The sequence below is a fragment of the Lissotriton vulgaris genome, chromosome 6 (assembly GCF_964263255.1).
Source record: "Lissotriton vulgaris chromosome 6, aLisVul1.2, whole genome shotgun sequence".
NCBI lineage: Eukaryota > Metazoa > Chordata > Amphibia > Caudata > Salamandridae > Lissotriton > Lissotriton vulgaris.
In genome coordinates, this window is record NC_141694.1 from 408,323,786 (window position 1) to 408,346,666 (window position 22,881).

The 22,881-nt window shown below is 46.2% G+C and overlaps 2 protein-coding genes across 2 annotated transcripts in view; one reads left to right on the forward strand and one right to left on the reverse strand.

Annotated features, from left to right (window-relative positions):
• MCPH1 (microcephalin 1) overlaps window positions 1–22,881 on the forward strand; it is a 1,506,891-nt gene that overhangs the window by 1,016,652 nt on the left and 467,358 nt on the right. The gene's annotated exons all lie outside the window — the stretch shown is intronic.
• The window catches only part of ANGPT2 (angiopoietin 2), a 177,655-nt gene that overhangs the window by 78,403 nt on the left and 76,371 nt on the right, over window positions 1–22,881 (reverse strand). The window contains exon 2 of the mRNA XM_086926416.1: window positions 10,966–11,121. Within this exon, the coding sequence (XP_086782542.1) occupies window positions 10,966–11,121 (156 nt within the window). The remainder of the gene's footprint in view (window positions 1–10,965; window positions 11,122–22,881) is intronic.

The window sequence follows — 22,881 nt, forward strand, 5'->3', positions numbered from 1 at the left end:
CCACAATGTCAATGTCATTGAACATTGAAAACTCATCAAAATGTTAATTTGCAGTGAAAACGTCTGCATACATTTTTCAGTAGAACATGATGTGTGAATCACTGTTCTTCGGTCGTGTTCAGATTGTCTAAGATCCATATTGGCACAATATCTCTCTATGCAAAGAAAAAAGTGCTCAGGCGAAGGAAAGCAAGGAAACATTTTAAGCACTGGCAAAAGGTTGTTAAATCATAAAAGTCTGTTGCGCAAACAGTAGAAAAAAACCTTAATATTCTTATAGTCAGAAAATGCATTTCTGATTCCATGCCACAAGACCTGTGGGCTCGTCACCACAACATAGAGCTCAATTTTCTCTAAACCCCTATAGATGGTATATAAATTCTTTATCTCATAGAGGCATTGTATAATAAAAGCAATTGTTTTATTGCTACTTTTTCGGTCTTGCTTGAGACCATGCATACACTGTTGCTTCTTCTTTCCCCTCACCTACTCCAGGTGCCTACCTTTCTCTTTTTAAAGCTCACTTACTCTCTCTCCCCTGCACCCCTCCTATGCGTTTCTGTCAAAAACTCAAAATCTAGCCCATTCGCGCCTCTCGCGTTCTTCCTGTTATTGTCTCATCCCCTCTTTCTATAGCTCTCCTCCTCCTTTATTTTAACCCTATTTCTCCATTTAACTCACTCGCAATCTAGCGAGCTGCGTCTCGCTCTCTCCTCCGTGGACTGAATGCGTGTGCCTTTCATCTGAATTCTAATAATTGAGGTGCAGAGCACTGTATTTTGACATATTGCCATTCCAGAAACCGCCGCTTATGTATCTTGTATGCAGAGATTTAGGGCCCCTGCTCAAACAAACCTTTAATAGGCCTTCAACTACACTACAACTGTAAACTGATACAAAATTTTCTTTTAGAGGACACTTTGCAAAATATTACTTATAAAGCACTCATATTCACCAAAACTACTTCCTCCTCCCAAAGGTGAGACCTATTTGCCATGCCAATGCTTGTTATAACATATCTACTAAGTAAGGATGGTCTATTCGCCATGTCTTTATAGATAATCTCATTTAATATAGTTAAGGCACACAGTAAAGTCACTAATTCTACAGTGAAGGCACTTTAGTAATAATGTCAAGTGTAACACTTATTTTAATTTCGTTAGACCAAATGAGAAACCTGTGCTAAGTGCACGTTCATGTTATGTTTTTGTAACGTGTACAGGTGTAGCCTAAAACTGCACAATTTTGGAACAATTTTCTTACAATCAATACTCAGACTTTACAAACAAAAGACAAACTTTAGATCAAGAATAGCCCCACTTCTGAGAATTCCTGCATACCATAAGCAAAGGGGTGGACCTGCACAAGTATATGTAGAGTGTCTGTGATTGTAGGCGATAGCTGTAGGTATTCATGCCTTGCTTGCCTTCACATAGCGCATATGTAATCCCCTGTGTTACCCTTGCTGACCCAGTCCTGTGGTTCTCCTGGCTCTGGAATGTAGTGCTTGCAACCCCTCTCAGAATGGACATAGTGGATGCTTTGTGAGCAAGGCTATGGGCTAGATTGTGGGTGTAGTACTGCGTGAAAACAGCGTGAAAATTAACAGGTGCATTTTATTTCAGTGCCCAACTGCGAGACACATTGGAGTGCAGTACTAGCTAATAGTGTGGGACTTACATGCAGCGCTTATTTTGAGACGGATGGTTTCTGGTGCTCAGCACCAGCACTTAATTGTCAACACCGGCGCTTATGACAGTCTGCCACATGGTGACAGTGTTTATGTTCAAGATGATCATAAAAATTGTTGTTTATTAATTCAATATACTGACTAATACCTGCTGCCTACACCACCTGTGGGAGTGTGATGGATAGTAGTTGTATTGTTACTGTCATTTTCAGTACTGACAGGGGCAATGGGTTGTGCAAACAGCAGTCACCTCTTGACGAGGGCCCAAGAACTTATGTTTTTTGCAAATGAAACACTTCTTTCATGAGTCCCCCATGTGTCCTTGAGTGCTCTAATGCCCTGTATTTTTAACATGCTATTTTAAGTTAAGGGAACTTGAGGAGGACTGCCAATGTGCCTATACTTCGACAAAAATAGCCTTTTCATTTAAAACGATACATTGACGCAGCCCCAACCCCAACTCTTCCCCTCCAAACAGGGATAGGATAAGGAGGGCAAGGGATACGGAGAGCAATTAGGTGGGTGTGGGGTGGAAGAAAGATGAGCATTAATCAGGGTCGGACTGTCCTATAGGGCAATCAGGCATTGCCCCACGGGCTGGTCTAACTGGTCAGTTTGTGAAACTTGTTTTGGCTATGTGTGGACCTGTTTTATGGTCTGCTGGGCCTGGTTTTGCTGTTAATTTTCCTGATATTAAAACAAACATTGCCTATAGCAAACTCAAATTCATGCAGTCTCCCATAATTCAAAAATCAATTAAACAGTGTGCCTTTTACAAGTTAAAACCTGACCCAGTTTACAAACATGGGTTACTTTTTTTGCATTCTAAATCGCTAATATGGGCCACTTTTATTTTGGTGCCCAACCCGATTTTCGGTACCCATCCGACTCTGCCCGTAGTCAAGACTATGTAGCTTTGGTATATGGCAACTGTATTCACAGCACTGGCAGTGAACTCCAAAGAAAAACTTTGGGCACCTGTACATACTTTTTGTTTTCTTTTTCTGTTAGCCAATTAAGCCTTGGATACCATCCTAGTAAAGGCACAGCACCTCAGTTGGGAAGGTCTCCTAGCTTCTCACGGTTACTGACAGAATGCAATGTACCTGCACAGGAAGGCAGCAGGGGGTGGAAACCACATGGCTCTATTGAGACTGCTAACAAGTGCCAGCATTTGCACCTAACCATACATGCAACACACATTCAAAATAAACACCACAAGCGTTTCAGCACAAGAAAAGCCGGGATTTGCCATTGTACGTTATATACATTTTACAGTCAAACTCTTTTACGTCATCTGTTCGCTAACAACTTATGAATGAGTGGCATCAGATTTTGAGGAGAATACAAAAATGGTGTCATCTTAAGTAAATTAGTGTTTCTGTGTTGTGGTGACTCTAATGCGCTTTGGTCAATATTGCTTGTATTGTACCAATGCTGCCTTCGAGCTTGTTTTGAGGTCAGATGTTGGCTCCTGTTGACAGGAAGAATTGATTACTCACTTCCTACATGTTAAATGGTCATTCAGGATGTGATTTCACACCTAAATGTAATTGGCAGTCGCTGCCAAGAATGCAGTAAGTGTCCTTGGCACACCGAGGCTTTATCTATGGCGTTATCAATGGTTTCCTGGAACCAGGACTCTAGAGGTTGCATGAAAGGGTTTCAAGTTACTTAGACAGTCGCATGGCGAGTGGCTTCGTTTTTTAACATGAATCGTAATGACTGTAGCTGAAATTTTAGACTAATCATTTTCAAATTCACTATGCAAGGTCATAAACACTCATTTGGATATTGTGATGCGATGGAAGTGAAGGATAACTTTCCTTTGCAACGGGGGTGAAAAAACCAGTACTCATTTAATTTAATAATGCGATATAGCATAATAAACAAATGCACAGAAATTCTAGCTGTCTTTGAAATATCCCTTTTAAATGGCACATTTTCAGTGCAGTGTTCCAAGCATTCTATTACTTTTCACAGTAGTAAACACTATATTGTGCTTCTTTGGGTTAGTGTCTCGAGTTGAGTTTTTACCATACATGCCTTGACTGGAAACAACCTCATGCCTAAACCAATGTGTGGCATGATCATGTTCTGCACAATGGGTAACATCACCTTCAAGCAATATAACCTTCCTGTGCCCCATACACAGTGGCACATATTGCGATGGGCACCGTATTATTTGGGTGTTGTTCGCCAACTTTTTGGTCTTATTGAGATTTGATGTAGATCTCATACACAGAGTCCTGCGACATGAAGGAACTCGGCTCACTCTGCAAGCAGAGACCTTATCCTTCATACATGCCAACATTCCCAGTTTGGGCGGGAGACTCCTTTTTATTAAAGCTATTAATATCATACTGTTTTAGCTTTTTCCCATTTAGAAAATGCTCTTTTTCAATGCAAGTTAATGTGGAAATTAAATCCCTCCCAATTTATTTCCTTCATTTCCCCCTCTCAGTTGTTCTAATATGTTGGCATGTATGCTACCTTGGCAGTATATGAAGACAACGTCTATACCCAGACAAGAAGGAAAAAGCAGCATTTATTAAAAGAAAGTAAATAAATCAGGGCATTTATATTAAGTAGTTACTTAGGTGTGGGGCATTGAGCTAGACTTTAGCTGCTAGCCTTTGTTGACCTCCTCCTGGGGATTGCATCAGCAATGGCGAAAGTAAATCCACTAGATGAAACCAGGAAGCAACTCCCTTTAAATGGGTTGGGCCGAGGCTTTGTTAGATGCTGCAAGACCTCAACAGCTCATTTCACAACAATGAGTGGCCTTATAGATTAGAAGCTCTGGAATGAAATGTCACTGACATGCTTCAAATAATAATCTTATTTTTCATCCACATCACACTCATTATTCCATGACAGTGCAAGGGGAGAAGAAGTTGAACTCTTGCGCCAAGAAATAATTCACCTCCACTAGCAACACGACAACCTCCGGGCCCAAACGAAAAACCTTGAAGACTGGTCCCACCGCAACAACACGTGGGGTCCCCACTGATACAGATAGCTCTGACATTCGTGATTACATCCAGGTGCTGTTCTGACACCTTGACTGGGAATCTGATAAGGACCTTCACTTGGATTAAGTGCACAGGGTCTGTCACCCCGGAGGGCCTAACGCCAAGCCTGTTGACATTCTAACTTGTGTTCACGATTTTCAGATCAAAGAGGACTTCTTCATAAAACATGAGCCAAACAACCTATCCAGTTCCTGTGGCAAGACCATCAGCTTCTTTCAGGAGGTCTCCCTCCTCACCCTCCAGTGCCACAGAGACTTTAAGGCCATCTGTATTACTTACACTCCAAGGAGGTATCATACAGTTGAGGTCATCCCTACAGACCGGTTTTCCGGTGAAAGGATCAGTCCCATCAAATTAAATCGTTCAGGGATGCCGGATTCATACTAGGCCTACCAGAAGACTTACCTCTTTGCTTCACTAAGAGCTCACCTGGGAGTTCTCATCCCAGAGTACCAGCATGGTGAGAGTGAGCAGACGCAGGGAACACTCCTGTCCTGGACCAAAGGAATGGGCTCGGGAGCGCCTGGCTATGCTGGAAAGCATGTCCTGGGCCACTTCATATCTCATATGTCCTGTTGTAGCAAGGAACTTATTGAGACCACCTCGCTTGACATTCCACTCTGATCACTTCGGTCCATGCTCTATACTCTACTTCTTATGGGCATTGAACTCTTGCAGTGAATTGTTATGTTTTTTTGGTTATTAAGGGTAGTTTTTTTTTTTTTTACTGGCCTCTACTCCGTCTCCTTATATGGTCTATCAATGGCATTCTAGACTGTACCATGGTAGTTGAACACTTGGGGCAACCCATTATTTCATGCCCCTTTGTCTGGATGGCCCCCCATTACTGCTATACTATACCCCGGCACCTCTGGACCAATAACTAGCCTCAATGTACGAGGCCTCAACCACCCCAGTAAACGTGCAGCTGTTCTTTCATTAATGGCGCAATCCGGTAGCCACATCTGCCTTTTGCAGGAGACTCACCTACTCTTGCAAGATGTCCCAGAATGCATTCCCAGAGGTTTCCTCGCCAGCTCTGGTCCTCACTTCCCACCAAAACGGGGGGAAAGCGGTGGGAGTCTTTTCTCAGCTAGAATCAAAGTGGAAATTCTATCTAAAATTGATGAAGATAAGGGAAGCCTCTTAGTGTAGAGGCTCCAAATAGATACCTTCCCCTTCACTCTTGTTAATATTTACGCACCCAATGAACATCAAGAACCCTTTATAACTAGTGCCCTAGCACCTGTAATCCACTCCCAAAACGCTACAATCCTAATTGGGGTGACATGAACTTGGTTATGAATACTCACCTGGACCGATCTGGCCAAAGATCTGACCAAACAGGCGCCTTCTTGATGTGAAACGAGGGGGGGGGGTGTAAACACAAACCAGGGACAGCCGGGAACCCTGCAGTGTTCCGGTAACCGCCACATAATGTCTCAAATGATCAAGCCACTCATTGGCTATCACTAAAGGGATGTACCTCCATATCAGCGTGGCAACTTCTTTCGAGCCATGATGATACCCTGCGCGAAACACCCATGAGAACTTTCAATGTTCCGGGAAGGGAACATTATCACCCATTAGGTATGTTTCTTGCAAGAGGAGTATGTCTGGGTTGTACTTATGTGCCGTTTTCATAACCGCCCCTCTCTTGATCTTGTACAGGACACCATTGATGTCACACAAGAGAACATTGCGCCTGCCCGCGATGGTGGGTTGTTGTAAGTCAGTTATCAGGTCAGGGGGGGTGGTTGTACTGGTGGCAGTGTCCTAGAGCGGATTGTATGTGTTTCGTGTGACGATGAGCTAAATGTTGATAAGTGTATCAGAACAAAGCACAAGTGTTGCAACAAGGGACAGTAGCCAACTGGGCTAACCTTCATTGTGTCCATCCCCTACCATGCAACCCCCACTCAAACAAGTCCCAACCCTACTTCTTCAACCTTCCCAAGCACACAAACGAAATCAACAAAAAAAAAGGAAAGCAGTGTGGGGTATGGATTACCTACTAGCTATCCCCTCCACTCAGTCTCACAAGAAGTATTTGGACACCCATCCGTGTTCATTGGAAGGAGTCGGGCTCCGAGTCTCTGGAGGATGACCGGGGTCAGGTGCGGCAGCGCTCTCTGTAAGATCCAGCTCTTTTTCTGAGGCCGACCGCCTTGCCGCAGGGCCATCTAGTCCAAGCGAGCACTCTCCCCGCTCCTTGCATTGTTTCCTTTGCCGTAGGGCAGTGTTCTAGTCCTTGGGAGGTCTCCTGTCTTTGCCACCTCTTTTGCTGCTCCTCCCTCTATCCCCTTCCGGAAGAAATGTACAGCGGTTCCTCAAGTTAGGTCGCTCTTCTGCCAAATCTCAGGCCACTTGCGGGGTATCAAAGTTTTATCTTGGCAAACAACCTTCAGTCTGGCAGGAAAGAGGAGTCCATTGCCGCTGGACCTTTATGGTGCAATTCGGGAAGATCATTGCCAGGGAGGATTGCTAGGTAAGGATTCCAAGCATATGTGCTGCCTGGAGAACAGCATCTCGGTCGTCTTAGTTTAGAATGTGGGCAATGAAGGGTTTGAGCGGGGAGCCCACAGGGAGCTTTTCGAGAAGGGCCCTTTGTGCCCTCTAAATTATAAAACAGAATGAGGCCTCGGAAACTGGCACCCAACTCCTCAACCAGTCCAAGATGAACGTGGTCAGTGTGGCCCCCTCTCACCCTTCTGAGATGTCCACGATGCATAGGTTATAGTGCCTGGACCTTCTCTCAGCATCCTTTGCCCTTGCCTCAAGCTGACTAAGCAGTCTTAGTAATGAGACTAATCAGGATTTCTGTGACTTGACAGTGTCTTCAGTTTTGGAAGATCTGCCTTCTAGTGCCATAACTCTGTCAACTGTATTCCATAAGTCCTGTCTTGTCAGAGATAAGTTACCTTTCAGCTCCACCATTTTGCCTACCATTGTGCCTACCATTGTTACCTTGAGGATGGCCTGTAGGATAGAGGCCATTTGGAGAATTTCTGGTCAGTCATCTTCGCCTCCCGTAGCACCAGTCTCCTCCGACATCGCTGCCTGCTTAGTTGGGCTGCAGGGGGACCAAGGGTTTGTTGCGTGCCATAATGGTGTTCAGGCTGTTTAGACACCTCCAGAGCCAAGTGTGCAATGCTGAGGCTGTTTCCCACATCACGCTAGCACCACCCCGCAGTAAGCTTGTCCACATGTGGTACTACTTGCCTGTCGCTGCAACACACAGAGGCCCCGCAGGGGCTTCGTCAGGGCATAGCTTCGCCCCAGATCCCCTTCGGTGCAACGCTCCACCGGCACCTACAGTTTGAGGCTTCGCCCCTGAAGCAGGTCGTAGTCTGGGTGTTGGACTCCCAGCGCAGGCCCTATGGCTCAATGTTGCCGCTGATCAGAGGGGCCTCACCTTACATTCGCAGTGAAGCAGAGGGGATGGACAGTAGCAGCAGAGTAGCATGGCTGGAGAGACTATGTCACAAATATGGCCATGTAGCATCATGTCTTGCAGGAGGGAGCCCCTTCGTCCCACTCCTCGCTGATGGGGCATCAGGGACTGCCACTTGTAACATAGATGCGAGGGGAAATGGCATGATGGATCTCACAGCCCTGGTGGCTCCGGTCTCCTTCTATGGTGGCTGCCACTGGAGTGCCTCTGCATGGGCCATTCCTGCACTCGAGGCCAGAGGCCATTGGCAATCCCAAAGTTCAGTGGTGGAGCATGGCTCTGTACCCCAACCCTTTTATTCCGGGTGCACATGACACCGGCGAGTTCAGGCATCCACAGTTGATGGGCTGATCACATGGGGGCTCTCACTGCAGGCTGGCCTCTTTTCTTATGCCTCCCGGTGGTCCACTGTGGCAGCTGGCCCCGATCAGCCCTCCGGCCGGGCTGCAGACGGGGGAGGAGCCATGCCCAATGATGGCCACGGGAGGCGGCACGATTCAGTTTGGCTCGATGTGCCACCCCGTGTTCCGCCGACGCGCCGGCACATGGCAGCTGTGGGGACAAATCAGGTTGTGCCACAAAAGCGTCTGCGCCCTGGAACGCAGTCTGACAATGTTCTCCCCTACCATCCCATGGCCCGCTCACCCAACTCGAAAGCCTCTCAGCCTGCCCTGGTCAGCGGGGCTGGGCTCCCAGGTGCTTCGTCTGTCCTCAGCGGGGTCCAGCAGGTTTTGCGGTGTCGCCACATCCTGAGGCTTAATCCTGCCTGGAGAGTCCCGGGGAAAGGCATGGTTAAAGGCAAATTGCTTTTGTGACAGTGCGGAGCTCTCTTATTGAGCGGCTGCCGTGGTTGGCTTCCAAGCCATACCCCTGTTCTTAGATTTTTCCCATACAGCCTATCACATTAAGTATTGACCACTGAAATAACCCTGAACAAAGTGGGATTGGTTGCTACATAATTAAGTGTTATTGCAACCACCTGCAGGGGAAAAAGTATGTTAATTATCCTCCCTGTAGTAATTGGCCTGGACTGCAGGAAAGGGTACATAAGAAAGGAAGAGACATTAACAGTCGTTATTGCCCTGCAGGTGAGGGCCCTAATGCTATTAGCACCCCCCTCCCCCTTTTTAACTCACCTACAATATGGGGAGTATACGCAGACTCTCACCTGCATGGGCTCTGTCCTCAGAGGGTTCTCTGTGCCTTTTCTACTCGAGCTGTTGGTGAACAGATTGGTTTCTGGGCTCCTTCCCTTGCTTTTGGTGAATGGCAGGCCTTTAAGCCAAAGTGAAATAGAAAACATTTGTTTACTTTTTTGTACTTTTCTTTGGCTGGTTGGGTTTCCCTTCACCCAATAGTATGAGGAGGGTCTCAGAAAGCAATCTATGCATTGGCAACTCAAGTAGAAGATGCAGATTGACAGCTGTGGGAGGATGAAGCCATTTTCATCACATAAACATTTATGCGAGGGGCTGTTCATACTACTGCAGCATTCCATATTGCCCCTATTGTGGATATTGGGGGCTGGCCTGACACAGAATGTTTCCTTAGGGCCTGAAATGTTAAATATAACTACCAAAAGGAGCATTTTGATTAACTGACCAGATCCCAATGTTCTAATTCGAGTGCTGGGAGTTATTGCATCCTATACATTGTGCTCCTCCATATGTTCGAGTATACAGAGATCCGTCTCTTTCTTTACTGTGTGGACCACGAGCATCTATACCTTTTTAGTTGCTGTTTTCTTACATTGAGATGTTGTACTTCTTTAGTTTGGTATCTTATATTCCTTGGTTTTCCATGCTTAGTACAAACGCCAACAGCTTGTTATAATAATAGCCAATGAGGCAGCTCTACATAGCTCCCCACATCATTTTAGTTTACAATATGTGTCCTAAGCTCTTCAAAGAAACAATTGTTAAGGTTAAATCAAAGATGTTATTTGTGTTGTGATATGTTAATGTGCAGATGTGTGTGAGGACATGGAATATAGAAAGTGTACTAGGGAAAATGTGATTGTCTCCATTTTTAATTAGCAGGCAACTATGGTAGGACTTGAATGCTGTAGTATCTAATCATTAGTTCCAGCCAAAATTATTTCAGCTACATGAAAAATTAAGCATTAAAAGAGAAATGTGCCTTAAATATTTGGGTCTTTGAGGCTGACCCACCAATTTGGCAAGTGAAAGGAAATGGTGTAAGGGATGGCAACACCACTATTAATGCAGTCTGTTTTTCCATTCCACGGGGTAGGGAAACGGCTGTAGGGGTTTGTGGGCTTTGGCTTGTCTGTAAATTTAACCGGAAGGCAATAACATGAAAATACTTAAAAATTACAGCTCTGGCGTGTTCTTGTGTGTTGTTTCCCATTGTCTTTTACCTATATGATATTGGGGGTGGGGGGGAGAGACTATACAATTCATCATTGGGGTGTGGTCTCATGCTTTAACCCCTTCCATGCGGCCGCGATTCTGCGCCTGTGCGGCAGAATCGCGAGTGGGCAGGTTTATGACAGCCCCCAGCCATCATCAGCACACGAGCACCGTATTGCATGACGGCTGGGGGCCGTCATCAGCATGCAAGGGGTTAAGAGCCATTGTTCAGAACACACTTGCACATCTTTACCACACCTCTTTTATTTTTATTCTAGTTTTACATGCAGCTATATATCAATCAACCACTGAATGAATGTTGATATGTTCTTTAGTGATTCAAACCAATGGCGGTGTTGTGTTATTTCATGCGAACAGTGTTCTATTTTACGGAAACAAAATGTATTTGCTTACCTGTGCTTCAACATCCGTCAACTTGCGAGTTTGCTCGGCTGTTTGATTCAGAAGGTTGGTGCCGATCTCAATCATTACAGCTGTCTGGTTCTGCACTGCAAAATGCTGCATCTCTACCATTTCTTTTTTCATATTATCTTGAATATAATTCTCAAGCTGTGGGAGTGAAACAAGCCTGATGTTAGAAGATAACTGATTTTATTCAACTGTGTTAAAACATAAAGAAACCAAGCAGCATCTCATCATTAATTTGTATTCACTACAATAGGAAGCCCTGTTACAATGGTGCTTGGTATGTTGGATTAACGAGGAATTGAAGTCTGATTTATATTTTGGCGGATGGGTTATTCCATCAAAACAGTGGCGGATATCCCATCTGCAGAACTATAAATCCCATAGGGTATAATGGGAGTTATATTTTGATAGGATATCAATCAACGTTGTGATGGAGTATTTTGTCCGCCAATATTGAAAGCAGGCCCTAAGATATTATCTGCCACCTTGACCTAAATTTTTGACATTTCTGTGAGCAACATTGTGAATTTGCTTCTGTGTGTGCCATCAACAAATTTGTAAATTATTTTCAAAGTATGATACCTTATATGCAACTAGAATCCTATTCCAAATTGGAACTGTCAAGATGGTGGTCTAATATAAAGATGGTAATATGTAGACCATTTTTAAAGTTGGTAGGATGTACATTGCGAATTGTTGCTAGTAAGAGCCCTGTGATTTGCTGAATATTAGACACGCAGGTGATTTCTCTGGTACTAAACAGTCACTCCACTGGCTGTTCTTTAGATCCTTTACTTATGTACTTTTTCCCCAGTCACCATTATACTTATTCAGGTCTTCTTGATATCTCGTTTTAAGTAATGGTGTATTATTTTAAAATTATAATGTTGTTTTATACTCCTATACAGATTTAGTAACGACTAGATGCAATTAAGTTTAGGCAGTTTTTTCTTTCCCCATTTACTTACCTATCACTGTTTCTAGCTCTGTTTGAGCAATTGACTCTAATCATTGACTTCGTACCATCTGTTAATACTGACAGAGTTCAACCCCCTTATTTAGTGAGCATAATGTGTGGTTAACACTTTTTTTAACAATTGTAGAAACCCAGATTCTTTTTTCTCTTATGTCAAATTGTAATCAATGCAAGTTTATGAAATGCTGCAACTAATTTAGCCTCTATAAGGTATCAAACGTGGAATAAACATGGTGTTACAATGGCATATCTTGCCATCTTTGATCCAGTAGAGAACTGCTCACTTATTTACACAAATCTGTTTGCAAAATGTGCTCCAAATGTTGACTGAAACATGAACACACATGTAATGCTTAAAATTAACTAATGGTGTTATAATGAAAGGTGTAAAACACAAAGCCCCAAAAAGGAAATTGAACAGCCCCCCCCCCCGGCCCCCCCCCCGGGCCCCCCCCCTCCAGGCAGCAACAGGGATATTCTACATCACAGGGTGCTTCTGTGAGCTGTTTAAACTGAGTTTACTAGGGACTGTGCACTTTGTTTTTTGGCCAGGAGAGGGAGTAAAGTTTTATTCAAACAGTATTGTTAGATTTTAAGTTAGTGAGGCCTTTACCTGCAGAAGTCCAAAGCGTGGATTGAGCCTGTCTGTCTCCTAGGAGATTCTGAACAGGAGAAGTAGCTTCCAACTCCCTGGCCAGCAAACCTTGTCTGAGGTCGCTGGGACCATATATGGTCTGCTAGTGGTTGGTACATGTATACACTGATTGGTGGTTGTATCTGATGTTTCTATTGGATTAGGGTTAGTGTTCTCATTGGTTGGGTATTTGAGTGTTCTGATTGGTTTCTGGGTCTGTGATTCAATCAATGTAGGGTTGGGACTAGGGCTAGGGTTAGGATTTCTTTTGGAAGTAAGGGCTAGGGTTTCCTGTGTTATTGGTTGTTGGGACTAGGGCTAGGGTTAGACCTTTAATTGGAAGTCGCGATTAGGGCTTCTGGTGTGATTGGTTGCTGGACTAGTTGTGGAACTAAGATTAGGGTTAGGCTTTCTATTGGAAGTAGGGACTATGGCTTCCTGTGCCATTGGTTGCTTTGACTTGGGTTGGGACTACTGGTAGGGCTAGGGCCTCTATTGGACGTAGAGATCAGGGTTTTTGAACTGATTGAAGGCTTGGACTAGGGCTAAGATTGGCTGTAAGGTCCTGGTCTTCTATTGGTTCTAGATTTTTAGGGCTAGTGTTGTGATTGGATAGTGTTAGGGCTCGTGTTCCCATTGGCTGACGGGGTCACATGATTACTAGGGCTATTAAAGGCCAGGGTTAGGGCGTCTCAGCCCGGGTGTCAAGGCTAAGGGCTAAGAGGACAAGGGCAGTTGCCTGTTTGAGCCTGTTGAGGGCAAAGAGGACAAGGGAAGTTGCCTGTTTGAGCCTGTTAAGGGCGAAGAGGACAAGGGCAGTTGCCTGTTTGAGCCTGTTCGAGACTGACCAGGGCCAGGGCAAGAAATGCTGCCCAATATACATACCTCCTTTATGCTTCTATGTACTTACAATGTACTTATGGATCTATATAGTTATCACTTTCTTCTAATTTAGCATTTCCAATGCACTTCCCTATTTTTCAGCCTATATTTCACTCAATATATCCTCTAGGCCAACCTTCTGACTCATCTCAAACTTTTTTCTCCTACTCTCTCCAATGTACTACCTTATCTTCCATCCTATACATCTATCAATATATCCTATACATCCACTCTCTCATTTTACCCCAAACCCCATACCACTACTATGATCCTAAAAATAACCCTTTCTATACTCTCTCCTACTCTACCCCTCCTTGCATCATCTGACACCTCTTTTACTATACTGATCCCCAAAACAAACCTTTCTAAACTCTTTCCTCTTTTCTAACCCTCCCCAACCCTTCTCAATCCAAAAAACTGACTAACATATCCACCACTAAAATTACTTTCATTTTTCACCATACTAATTCAACACTAATCCTGATGGGTTCCAGAGTAGCATGCTACTAGCGCTTCAAAACCCCATCAGGGGTAGGAAGCGCTATATAAATACAAACCTCTTTCCCTTCACTATCCCGCCACCTACCCTTCTCTACCCAAATAACTGAATAACATATCCACTACTCAAATTACTTCACATTTTACTGTACTCATTTTCAACACTAATCCTTTATGGGTTCCGGAGTGGCGTGCTACTGGCCAGAAAAGCGCTTCAACATCCATCAGGGGTAACAAGTGCTCTATGAATGCAAACCTTTCTTCCCCTTTTATCCCTTCGCTATCCTTCTCACTCCAAATAACTGACTAATATCTACCACTGAACTTACTTTCATATTTCACCATATTAATTTACCACTAATCCTTTATTGGCTTCCTGAATAGCGTGCTTCAACACCCCATCAGGGGTAACAAGCGCTATATGAAATACAAACCTTTTTTCCTCCTCCCACCTTCTTCTATCATTCCAAATCCAAATAACTGACTAACCTAGCCAAAACTTAAAATGTACTTGCATTTTTCACTATACTAATTCAACACTAATCCTCTATGGGTCCCGGAGTAGCCTGCTACTCGTCGAAAAAGCGCTTCGACGCCTCGTATGGGGTAGTAAGCGCTATATAAATGCAATTACAATACAATACAATACCTGACTTCCTGCACCCAAATTCTTAACCAGGAAAGACCCTTACTAACCATTCCTAATATTTCTAGCAACAATGTAGCACTCTTAAATCATATTAATACTTCATCATTTAGCTTTCCTATAATGCGTTAGAATTCCATACCTTGCTTAAACGTAGAACAATACCCAAATTAGGCAAAAAAATAGACTATCAGATCCTCACTACTTTGCCAAAGCTTGAATATTTCATCTAAATACTTTCCTTCACAACCCCAAAAAATCCATTTAGATTTTATATACTGATTTTCTTACAAATCACAAAATAAAATCTTTTAAAAATACTAACTAAGATAGGTGGAAAAGGCACACGTTAGCAGCATCAGCAGATGCAATCATGATATGTTGCTTATACTACATGCATTAATGAAACCAAGTCCTGCCTTTTGAGGATTATTTTTAAGCCTCTGCATAGTTTACGAAGTAGCGCTACGCGTAGCTAAGGGATGTGCGATGCGAGCTACGCGTAGCACTACGCTGTTCACGATGATTGCACACTGCCAGATGCTTGTCCGCACTGTGCAATCATTGAAAACGGCATCTTGCACAGTGCGAGCTGTCTTTTACTGCTGCTCGAGTAGATTTGTACTCGAGCTGCAGCTTTCTCAACGCGGACTGGTAGTTTCTCATCACGAGCGGTCGCGAGCATACGCAAATGCTCGCAATGAGAAACCTGACCTTCCCGCGAGAGAATCTCGCCGGGAGGTTTATTTTCCATGCTCGCGATCGGCAACTTGATGTTGCTGATCCCGAATGAGGAAAAAGCCTTGCTGGGATGTCATTTTGCTTGCTTGCGTTCGCCAACTTGACGTTGAGGACTGCAAGCAAGCAAAAAATGGCCGCTGCACTACGCTACGCGTGTTTGCACTGAGCTACGTGCAATTCGTGTAGTGCGAAGTAGCACAAACTTTGCAAACTACGCGAGCATAGCGTAATGCTTTGCCCAGGATTTATTATTTTACAAGTGTCTCCTTCATTTGACTGATGATCGGACAACGGGAGGAAACGAAGACCCTGGGGTTCAAAAAAGTGTCACAGAAATAGCCTTGAGTGGGATATGATCCGTTCTGATACCCAAATGCACAATTGCTTAACACAATTAACCATCTCTAGCTGTTAGAGAAGTGGCAGACATGCAGTTACACACACTGCTTGAACAGTTATCAAACTCATTAGGAATTGGGAATAGGGTGGTATTATTTGGCAGCAGTCAAAGATTCCTTGACGTCTACTATGCAGCTAATGAATTGGTGCATTGTATACTTTCCAAATGCAGCTATGAGAACGACTGTGCTTCCCTCCATACCCCCAGGCTGAGGCCACATGTGTATATGCCTTAGACCTGCCAGCCTGTTAGAAATAACAGAACATAAGAACTTTCTGCATATGGTTTCAACCATATAAAACGGAGGCCCTTTGGGACCTGTGTGAAACATTTCATGTATTTAGAACTCCCTTATTTCATTGCCAGACTTTTAATGTTCGAACGACTGTAGAAAATAGTAAGGTAAGTGCTCCAACAGAGATTAAATGTATTGTAAATAATAGTCGGTGCATACATTTGTAGTTTAAGCAGTTAAACAGCGCCCTTGAATAGATTTCCAAATAAGAAACTTAAATAACTTTCCTCTTGCTTTCCAAGCCATCGCGTTCACCTCTATTTTTCGCCACACCCTCTCAAAAGATCTGTGATTTGCCAAGTTACTTTTTTCTGCTTCTGCTTGCATGTGGCAATTTAAAAATATTCATCAGCTGACGTTCCGTAAAACCCTTTGTGCTGCATTGTATTACATCGAAGTTATGAACACATTGTTGAATATGTTTTGGCATCTGAAGCTACTGCTCTGCAAACATTCCATTTTAAACCGTATAAAATACATACTTCTCAGAAACACTGGTGTTATTGGCCGAGTACCGAAATATAGTTTAGGGGCAAAAATTGCTGGAATTCTGTTTATTCGACTTCTGGGCTCAATTTTTCTAGGTAATGTTAATAGATGAGTTTTAGAGGCCTCACTGGGAGCTGAACTGCCTTAAAGTGTTTGAGGTTTTGCCTAAATTAATTTTCCGCGTTTTTAATGTATATATCCTTTTTTCATTTTGAGACACATGGAGTGGTTTGAATGTCATACTATTTGAAAGTCGCTCCCTAAAGTGATGTAAATTGCTTTCCACGTTCAAGTCTATGACAGAATGATGTGTGCGTGGGGAAATGCTCGCCTCCGACTTCTCAGACTTGAATGAGGTTCAACTAGAAATTAAAACATATTTCCAAGTGAAAGCCAAATACGTGTCCATAAAGGCTGTGAACGTGTGGCTTCTTGCATTAAAGCTGCTACCAGAGTTATGAATCCTTTGCAAAAAAAATATCGTCAAAGGGTAATGAAAGACACAATTAACAGTCTTTTGTGGCTTCTTGGGTAAATAAACGTTTTTCCTCAGTTTATTTTCCTCTCCGAGCGAAGTTCTAGAGTATTAACTCCTTCACTTCCTTAAAAGTATAAGCAAGGTTCTGAATTTACTGACAAGAGAAGGGCCGAGGGGTATGGTGGCCTGACTGGATTTCCTTTCAGGTTTGGAGATGACATGTGTCGTCCTTGTGGAGTGAGTTATTACAAGGAGTCGAGAGCAGCAGGGGTTAGTGCAAACATGAAATGTGTAAGAACCAGCCTCACTTACTCCTACATACTCTCTCGTTCTCGTTGTTAGCTTGTTTACACTGGATAGTGGCAGGGCCAAAAATGGCTTCTGTAGCTGTGCTATAGAGCCCTACGCATTGGGTTACACACATGTATGCGTACGCCTTATGTAGGAACCATGCCAAGTTCCCCAGGTCCATGTGGGATGTGATGTTCCATTCCAGGTTTTTTTATTTAAACTCTGGGACTTATAATCGTCTTTATTCTATTATAAAACATGACAGGAAGTCCCAGAATTCAAAGGAAATAATCTGGATTGCATAAGCACATCACACTTGGCAACTATGATGTAGGGCCATTCCTTCATCCAATAAAAGGACTAATCTTCATCAATTTCCTTTTCCCCCTCTTCAATCTGGATGAAAAGCTGCTTCATTCCTAAGAAGTGACCTCCTTTGCTAGCCCCAGCCTCTAAGTTTCTCTCTTGCTCTTCTTTTGCGATATTGCTTCGTTTTTAAGCCATGTATGTCATGTAATCACCTGTCTGCTGCTGCTGACCATGCAATACCTGTATTTCGGGCTTGGGAATGAAAATCTGTTGCATGCCTGCACCATGTATTATCAGAAGCGAGTGCGTCAGAAAAGGGTGACAATCCATTTCCATTAGTGACATTGGATGTTATTATTAACAAACGTCAAGATGTGTGTTTAGAAACCAATCAAGATACTTAGCACCCTTTCTGTTAATGAACCACCCTTCTGGGGCCCTCCTCCTTGTGCCTAAAAGTCATCCACATTGGCCATATGCAAATGAGGAGACTAGCCTTGGGAGAGTTAAAGTACCTGATGATATATCCATGGGTCCGATTGTCAACCTCTAGATCATGGGTACTCACAAACTTTCTCTCGGGGGCCAAATTTACAGTGTGGTTTGTGGCTGAGGGCCGCACCGGTGGGGGCGTGGCAGAGGGGGAGGGGGCGGGGCTAAAGCAAACAAAAATTGTGACCATGAGGTTAAACACAGGTCCCTGCAGCAGACACCTTCGTCCACTGAGCCACCAGACCCAGCATACACACATCTTTCTCTCTCTCCCTCCGTCTCTCTCTCTCGCTCTCTCTCTCTCTCTCTCTCCCTCCCTCCCTCTCCCTCTGTGTCTCCCTCCCTCTCTCTCCCTCCCTCTGTGTCTCCCTCCCTCCTGGTGTGTCTCCCTCCCTCCCGGTGTGTCTCCCTCCCAGTCTCCCTCGCCCTCTGTGTCTCCCTTCCAGTCTCCCACTCTCCCTCTGTGTCTCCCTCCCTGTCTCCCACCCTCCCTCTGTGTCTCCCTCCCTGTCTCCCACTCTCCCTCTGTGTCTCCCACTGTGTTTCCCTCCCTCTGTGTCTCCCTCCCTCCCTGTGTGTCTCCCTCCCTCCGTGCCTCCCTCCCTCCCTCTGTGTCTCCCTCCCTATCTCCCACTCTCTGTTTCCCTCCCTTCCTCTGTGTCTCCCTCCCTGTCTCCCACTCTCTGTTTCCCTCCCTCCCTCTGTGTCTCCCTCCCTGTCTCCCACTCTCCCTCTGTGTCTCCCTCCCAGTCTCCCACTCTCCCTCCCAGTATCCCTCTCCCTCTGTTTCTCCCTTCCAGTCTCCCACTCTCCCTCAGTGTCTCCCTCCCAGTCTCCCACTCTCCCTCTGTGTCTCCCTCCCAGTCTCCCACTCTCCCACTGTGTCTCCCTCCCTGTCTCCCACTCTCTGTTTCCCTCCTCTGTGTCTCCCTCCGTGTCTCCCTCCCTCCCTCCTTCTGTGTCTCCCTCCCTCCTTCTGTGTCTCCCTCCCTCCCACTGTGTCTCCCTCCCTCCCACTATGTCTCCCTCCCTGTCTCCCACTCTGTTTCCCTCCCTCCCTCTGTCTCCCTCCTCCCTCTCTGTCTCCCTCCCTCTCTCTGTGTCTCCCTCCCTCTCTCTGTGTCTCCGTCCCTCCCTCTGAGTCTCCCTCCCTCCCTCTGTGTCTCCCTCCCTCTGTGTCCCCCTCCCTCCCTCTGTGTCTCCCTCCCTCCCTCCTTCTGTGTCTCCCTCCCTCCCACTGTGTCTCCCTCCCTGTCTCCCACTCTGTTTCCCTCCCTCCCTCTGTGTCTCCCCCTCCCTCCCTGTCTCCCTCCTCCCTCTGTGTCTCCCTCCCTCCCTCTGTGTCTCTCTCCCTCCCTCTGTGTCTCCCTCCCTCCCTCTGTGTCTCCCTTCCTCCCTCCTTCTGTGTCTCCCACTGTGTCTCCCTCCCTGTCTCCCACTCTCTGTTTTCCTCCCTCCCGCTGTCTCCCTCCTTCTCTCCCTCCCTCTGTGTCTCCCTCCCTCCCACTGTGTCTCCCTCCCTGTCTCCCACTCTGTTTCCCTCCCTCCCTCTGTGTCTCCCTCCTCCCTCCCTGTCTCCCTCCCTTCCTCTGTGTCTCCCTCCCTCCCTCTGTGTCTCCCTCTCTGTCTCCCACTCTCTGTTTCCCACTCTCCCTCTGTGTCTCCCTCCCCGTCTCCCACTCTCTGTTCCCTCCCTCCTGCCCTCTCTGTGTCTCCCTTCTCCCTCCCTGTCTCCCTCTTCCCTCCCTGTCTCCCTCCCTCCCTCTGTGTCTCCCTCCCTCCCTCTGTGTCTCCCTCCCTCCCACTGTGTCTCCCTCCCTGTCTCCCACTCTGTTTCCCTCCCTCCCTCTGTGTCTCCCCCCTCCCTCCCTGTCTCCCTCCTCCCTCTGTGTCTCCCTCCCTCCCTCTGTGTCTCCCTCCCTCCCTCTGTGTCTCCCTCCCTCCCTCTGTGTCTCCCTTCCTCCCTCCTTCTGTGTCTCCCACTGTGTCTCCCTCCCTGTCTCCCACTCTCTGTTTTCCTCCCTCCCGCTGTCTCCCTCCTTCTCTCCCTCCCTCTGTGTCTCCCTCCCTCCCACTGTGTCTCCCTCCCTGTCTCCCACTCTGTTTCCCTCCCTCCCTCTGTGTCTCCCTCCTCCCTCCCTGTCTCCCTCCCTCCCTCTGTGTCTCCCTCCCTCCCTCTGTGTCTCCCTCTCTGTCTCCCACTCTCTGTTTCCCACTCTCCCTCTGTGTCTCCCTCCCCGTCTCCCACTCTCGGTTTCCCTCCCTCCTGCCCTCTCTGTGTCTCCCTTCTCCCTCCCTGTCTCCCTCCTCCCTCCCTGTCTCCCTCCCTCCCTCTGTGTCTCCCTCCCTCCCTCTGTGTCTCCCTCCCTCCCTCTGTGTCTCCCTCCCTGTCTCCCACTCTCTTTTTCCCTCCCTCCCTCTGTGTCTCCCTCCCTCCCTCCTTCTGTGTCTCCCTCCCTCCCACTGTGTCTCCCTCCCTGTCTCCCACTCTCTGTTTCCCTCCCTCCCTCTGTCTCCCTCCTTGTCTCCCTCCCTCTCTCTGTCTCCCTCCCTCCCTCTGTGTCTCCCTCCCTCCCACTGTGTCTCCCTCTCTGAGGTTCCGTGACAATTGTAAGTGGTGCTCTCGACTCGTACGAATATGGTCGAGTCTGGTATCTATGGACCGCAAATGACGAGTTTAGTAAGTGTGCGCAGTTTCGCTGTGCTAGCTTAAACCGTTCATTTGTTATGTGGGTTTTTCATCTGTACCCACGGGTTCCATCTTAGATACGGCATCCATTTTGTCTCTTGCCCTCAAGTAGCCAGCGAACGGACGTTGTCCGCTTCGCGACCCTGGGACTCCCAAGATATTTGCGGAAGACACATGTTCTTTGTAAGTGTCTTTATGACGAGGGGGATGCTACTGTAAGGCAGATGACGCCGCTTGAGGCTCATCTTGCCGCACGGGCTTATTGTCTCAGCCGTGCATCTCATTAGGCACGTCCCTTTGATGCCTGCATCTCGTGTTTCCCGTTACCTCCCCTTTTTACACCCTTTCCGATCTCCCCACTGTCTCCGTCTTCCTCTACACCTGTCCTTGTTCCAATTTCGATCTGTTTTACTGCTGATTGGAATTTGCTAATGGTGGGAAGATGGGTTATTACAGTTGGGAACCGCCAAATGTTTCCGCACTTATGTTTCGGACCTCATGTGTTTCAAAGTGACCAAAGCGACCCCTCTGGGGATAATTGTGGGAACCGGGTTGTAAACTTTTGTGTTCAATGTTGTCTTATGGGTAAAAACTGTATAAAAGGAGCGATCTACAGAACCAATTTGAAGCAGTCTCCCCAAGTTGCACGCTGTGTACTTGTCGTGATCTCTGTGTTCCCTGCAGCAAATAAACCTTGAATCTTTGACGCCGAAGGAAGTGTCCCGTGTCTCTGTGACTTGTACGCCGGAGCAGGTTACCCACGAAGGTTTCAGGTGTTGTGCCCTGGCACCGCTGGGTCTTACAGAACCCAGTCCTTCAGTTGGCGCCCAACGTAGGGCTGCATCAGTGGTACCGGTCCAAGCCCGACGATCGTGAGGAACTTCGTGTGAAATCTCCGAGGGAAGGTGCACTCCGCTTCATCGATCCTGTTGTCGAAATAAGTGGCCCGAAGACTTTTCCCGCGAAGATTCCCGCCTCCGGACGGCTGCGACGGACTGCTGCCCTGACTGTAGACCTGTTTTGGCGCCTGGCGTAGACCTTGGTATAGCGAGACGATTGACGGGCCTTCCTGGTGACGCCATCGATTTTTGAGTTAAGTATTTGTGGGTCGCTCCCATAGCTCTTGGTTGTTCACACTTTAGCGAGTGTTTTTGTTGTACACGCTGTGTAAGTGTTTTTGTCGGTGACACTTTGCTAGCGTACTTTGTTGTGTTGTTTGACGACTGCAGCCGCCAAAGACCGAGGGTTTTGTTCTTTGCTGGGACTTGGTAAATCCCGTAACCCTTGAAGTTTGTGAAACTCGGCTAGTGTGCAAGATGCCTGGTCGCAGTACTTTGTTTAGTTGTTTCAGACCTTGTGGTGCGGATTCCCGACTGGAGGACTCGTGTCCGATACCTCCGGTTGGAACTCCTACTTATGATCTATATAGCAAACATGGGCTAGGCCCGATTACCTTTAACGATTATTGGATTAAATATACAAAGAAGGACGGCGACCTTCGTTGGCCACCTCACGGTAGCTTCGAGGCGTCAATCTTAGATAATCTAGAAATGAAGTTGTTCGAACGAAAATCAAGGCCGGCCATGTTTGATGCCTTTCGGTTGTGGCGCAAAGAAGCCCGACAGAAAGAAATCAGACAGAATAAACGTAGTCAGCGAGATAATGTTGCTACCATAGTGAAGAAAGCTGAGCAGTTCCAGCGTGATAAGGAGGATAAGGATAAGGAAGTGTTTGAGAGACTACAGCGTATGACCATAGATAAATGTTATCCTGCTTTGCCTACGGAGTCGGACAAGAAGGAAGAGGTAGTTGAGGATCCTTTAATGTCCTATCTTATGAAGTCGCCACCTCCGTACGTACAGGGTACCGCAGCTCCTGTGGTCCCTGCCGTACCTGTCCTTCCACCTATTCCTCCTCCTCCTGTTCCTCAACCTGCACCCGTTCTTCCGACTGTTCCTGCTCCTTTGTCTGTTTCTATTCCTACTGCTCCTCCGCTTCCTCATACTCCTGCTCCCGCTACTGCTCCTGTTTTGTTAACCCCTGCTGTCGCTACTGTTTCTACTCCTTCTCTTGTTAGCCCT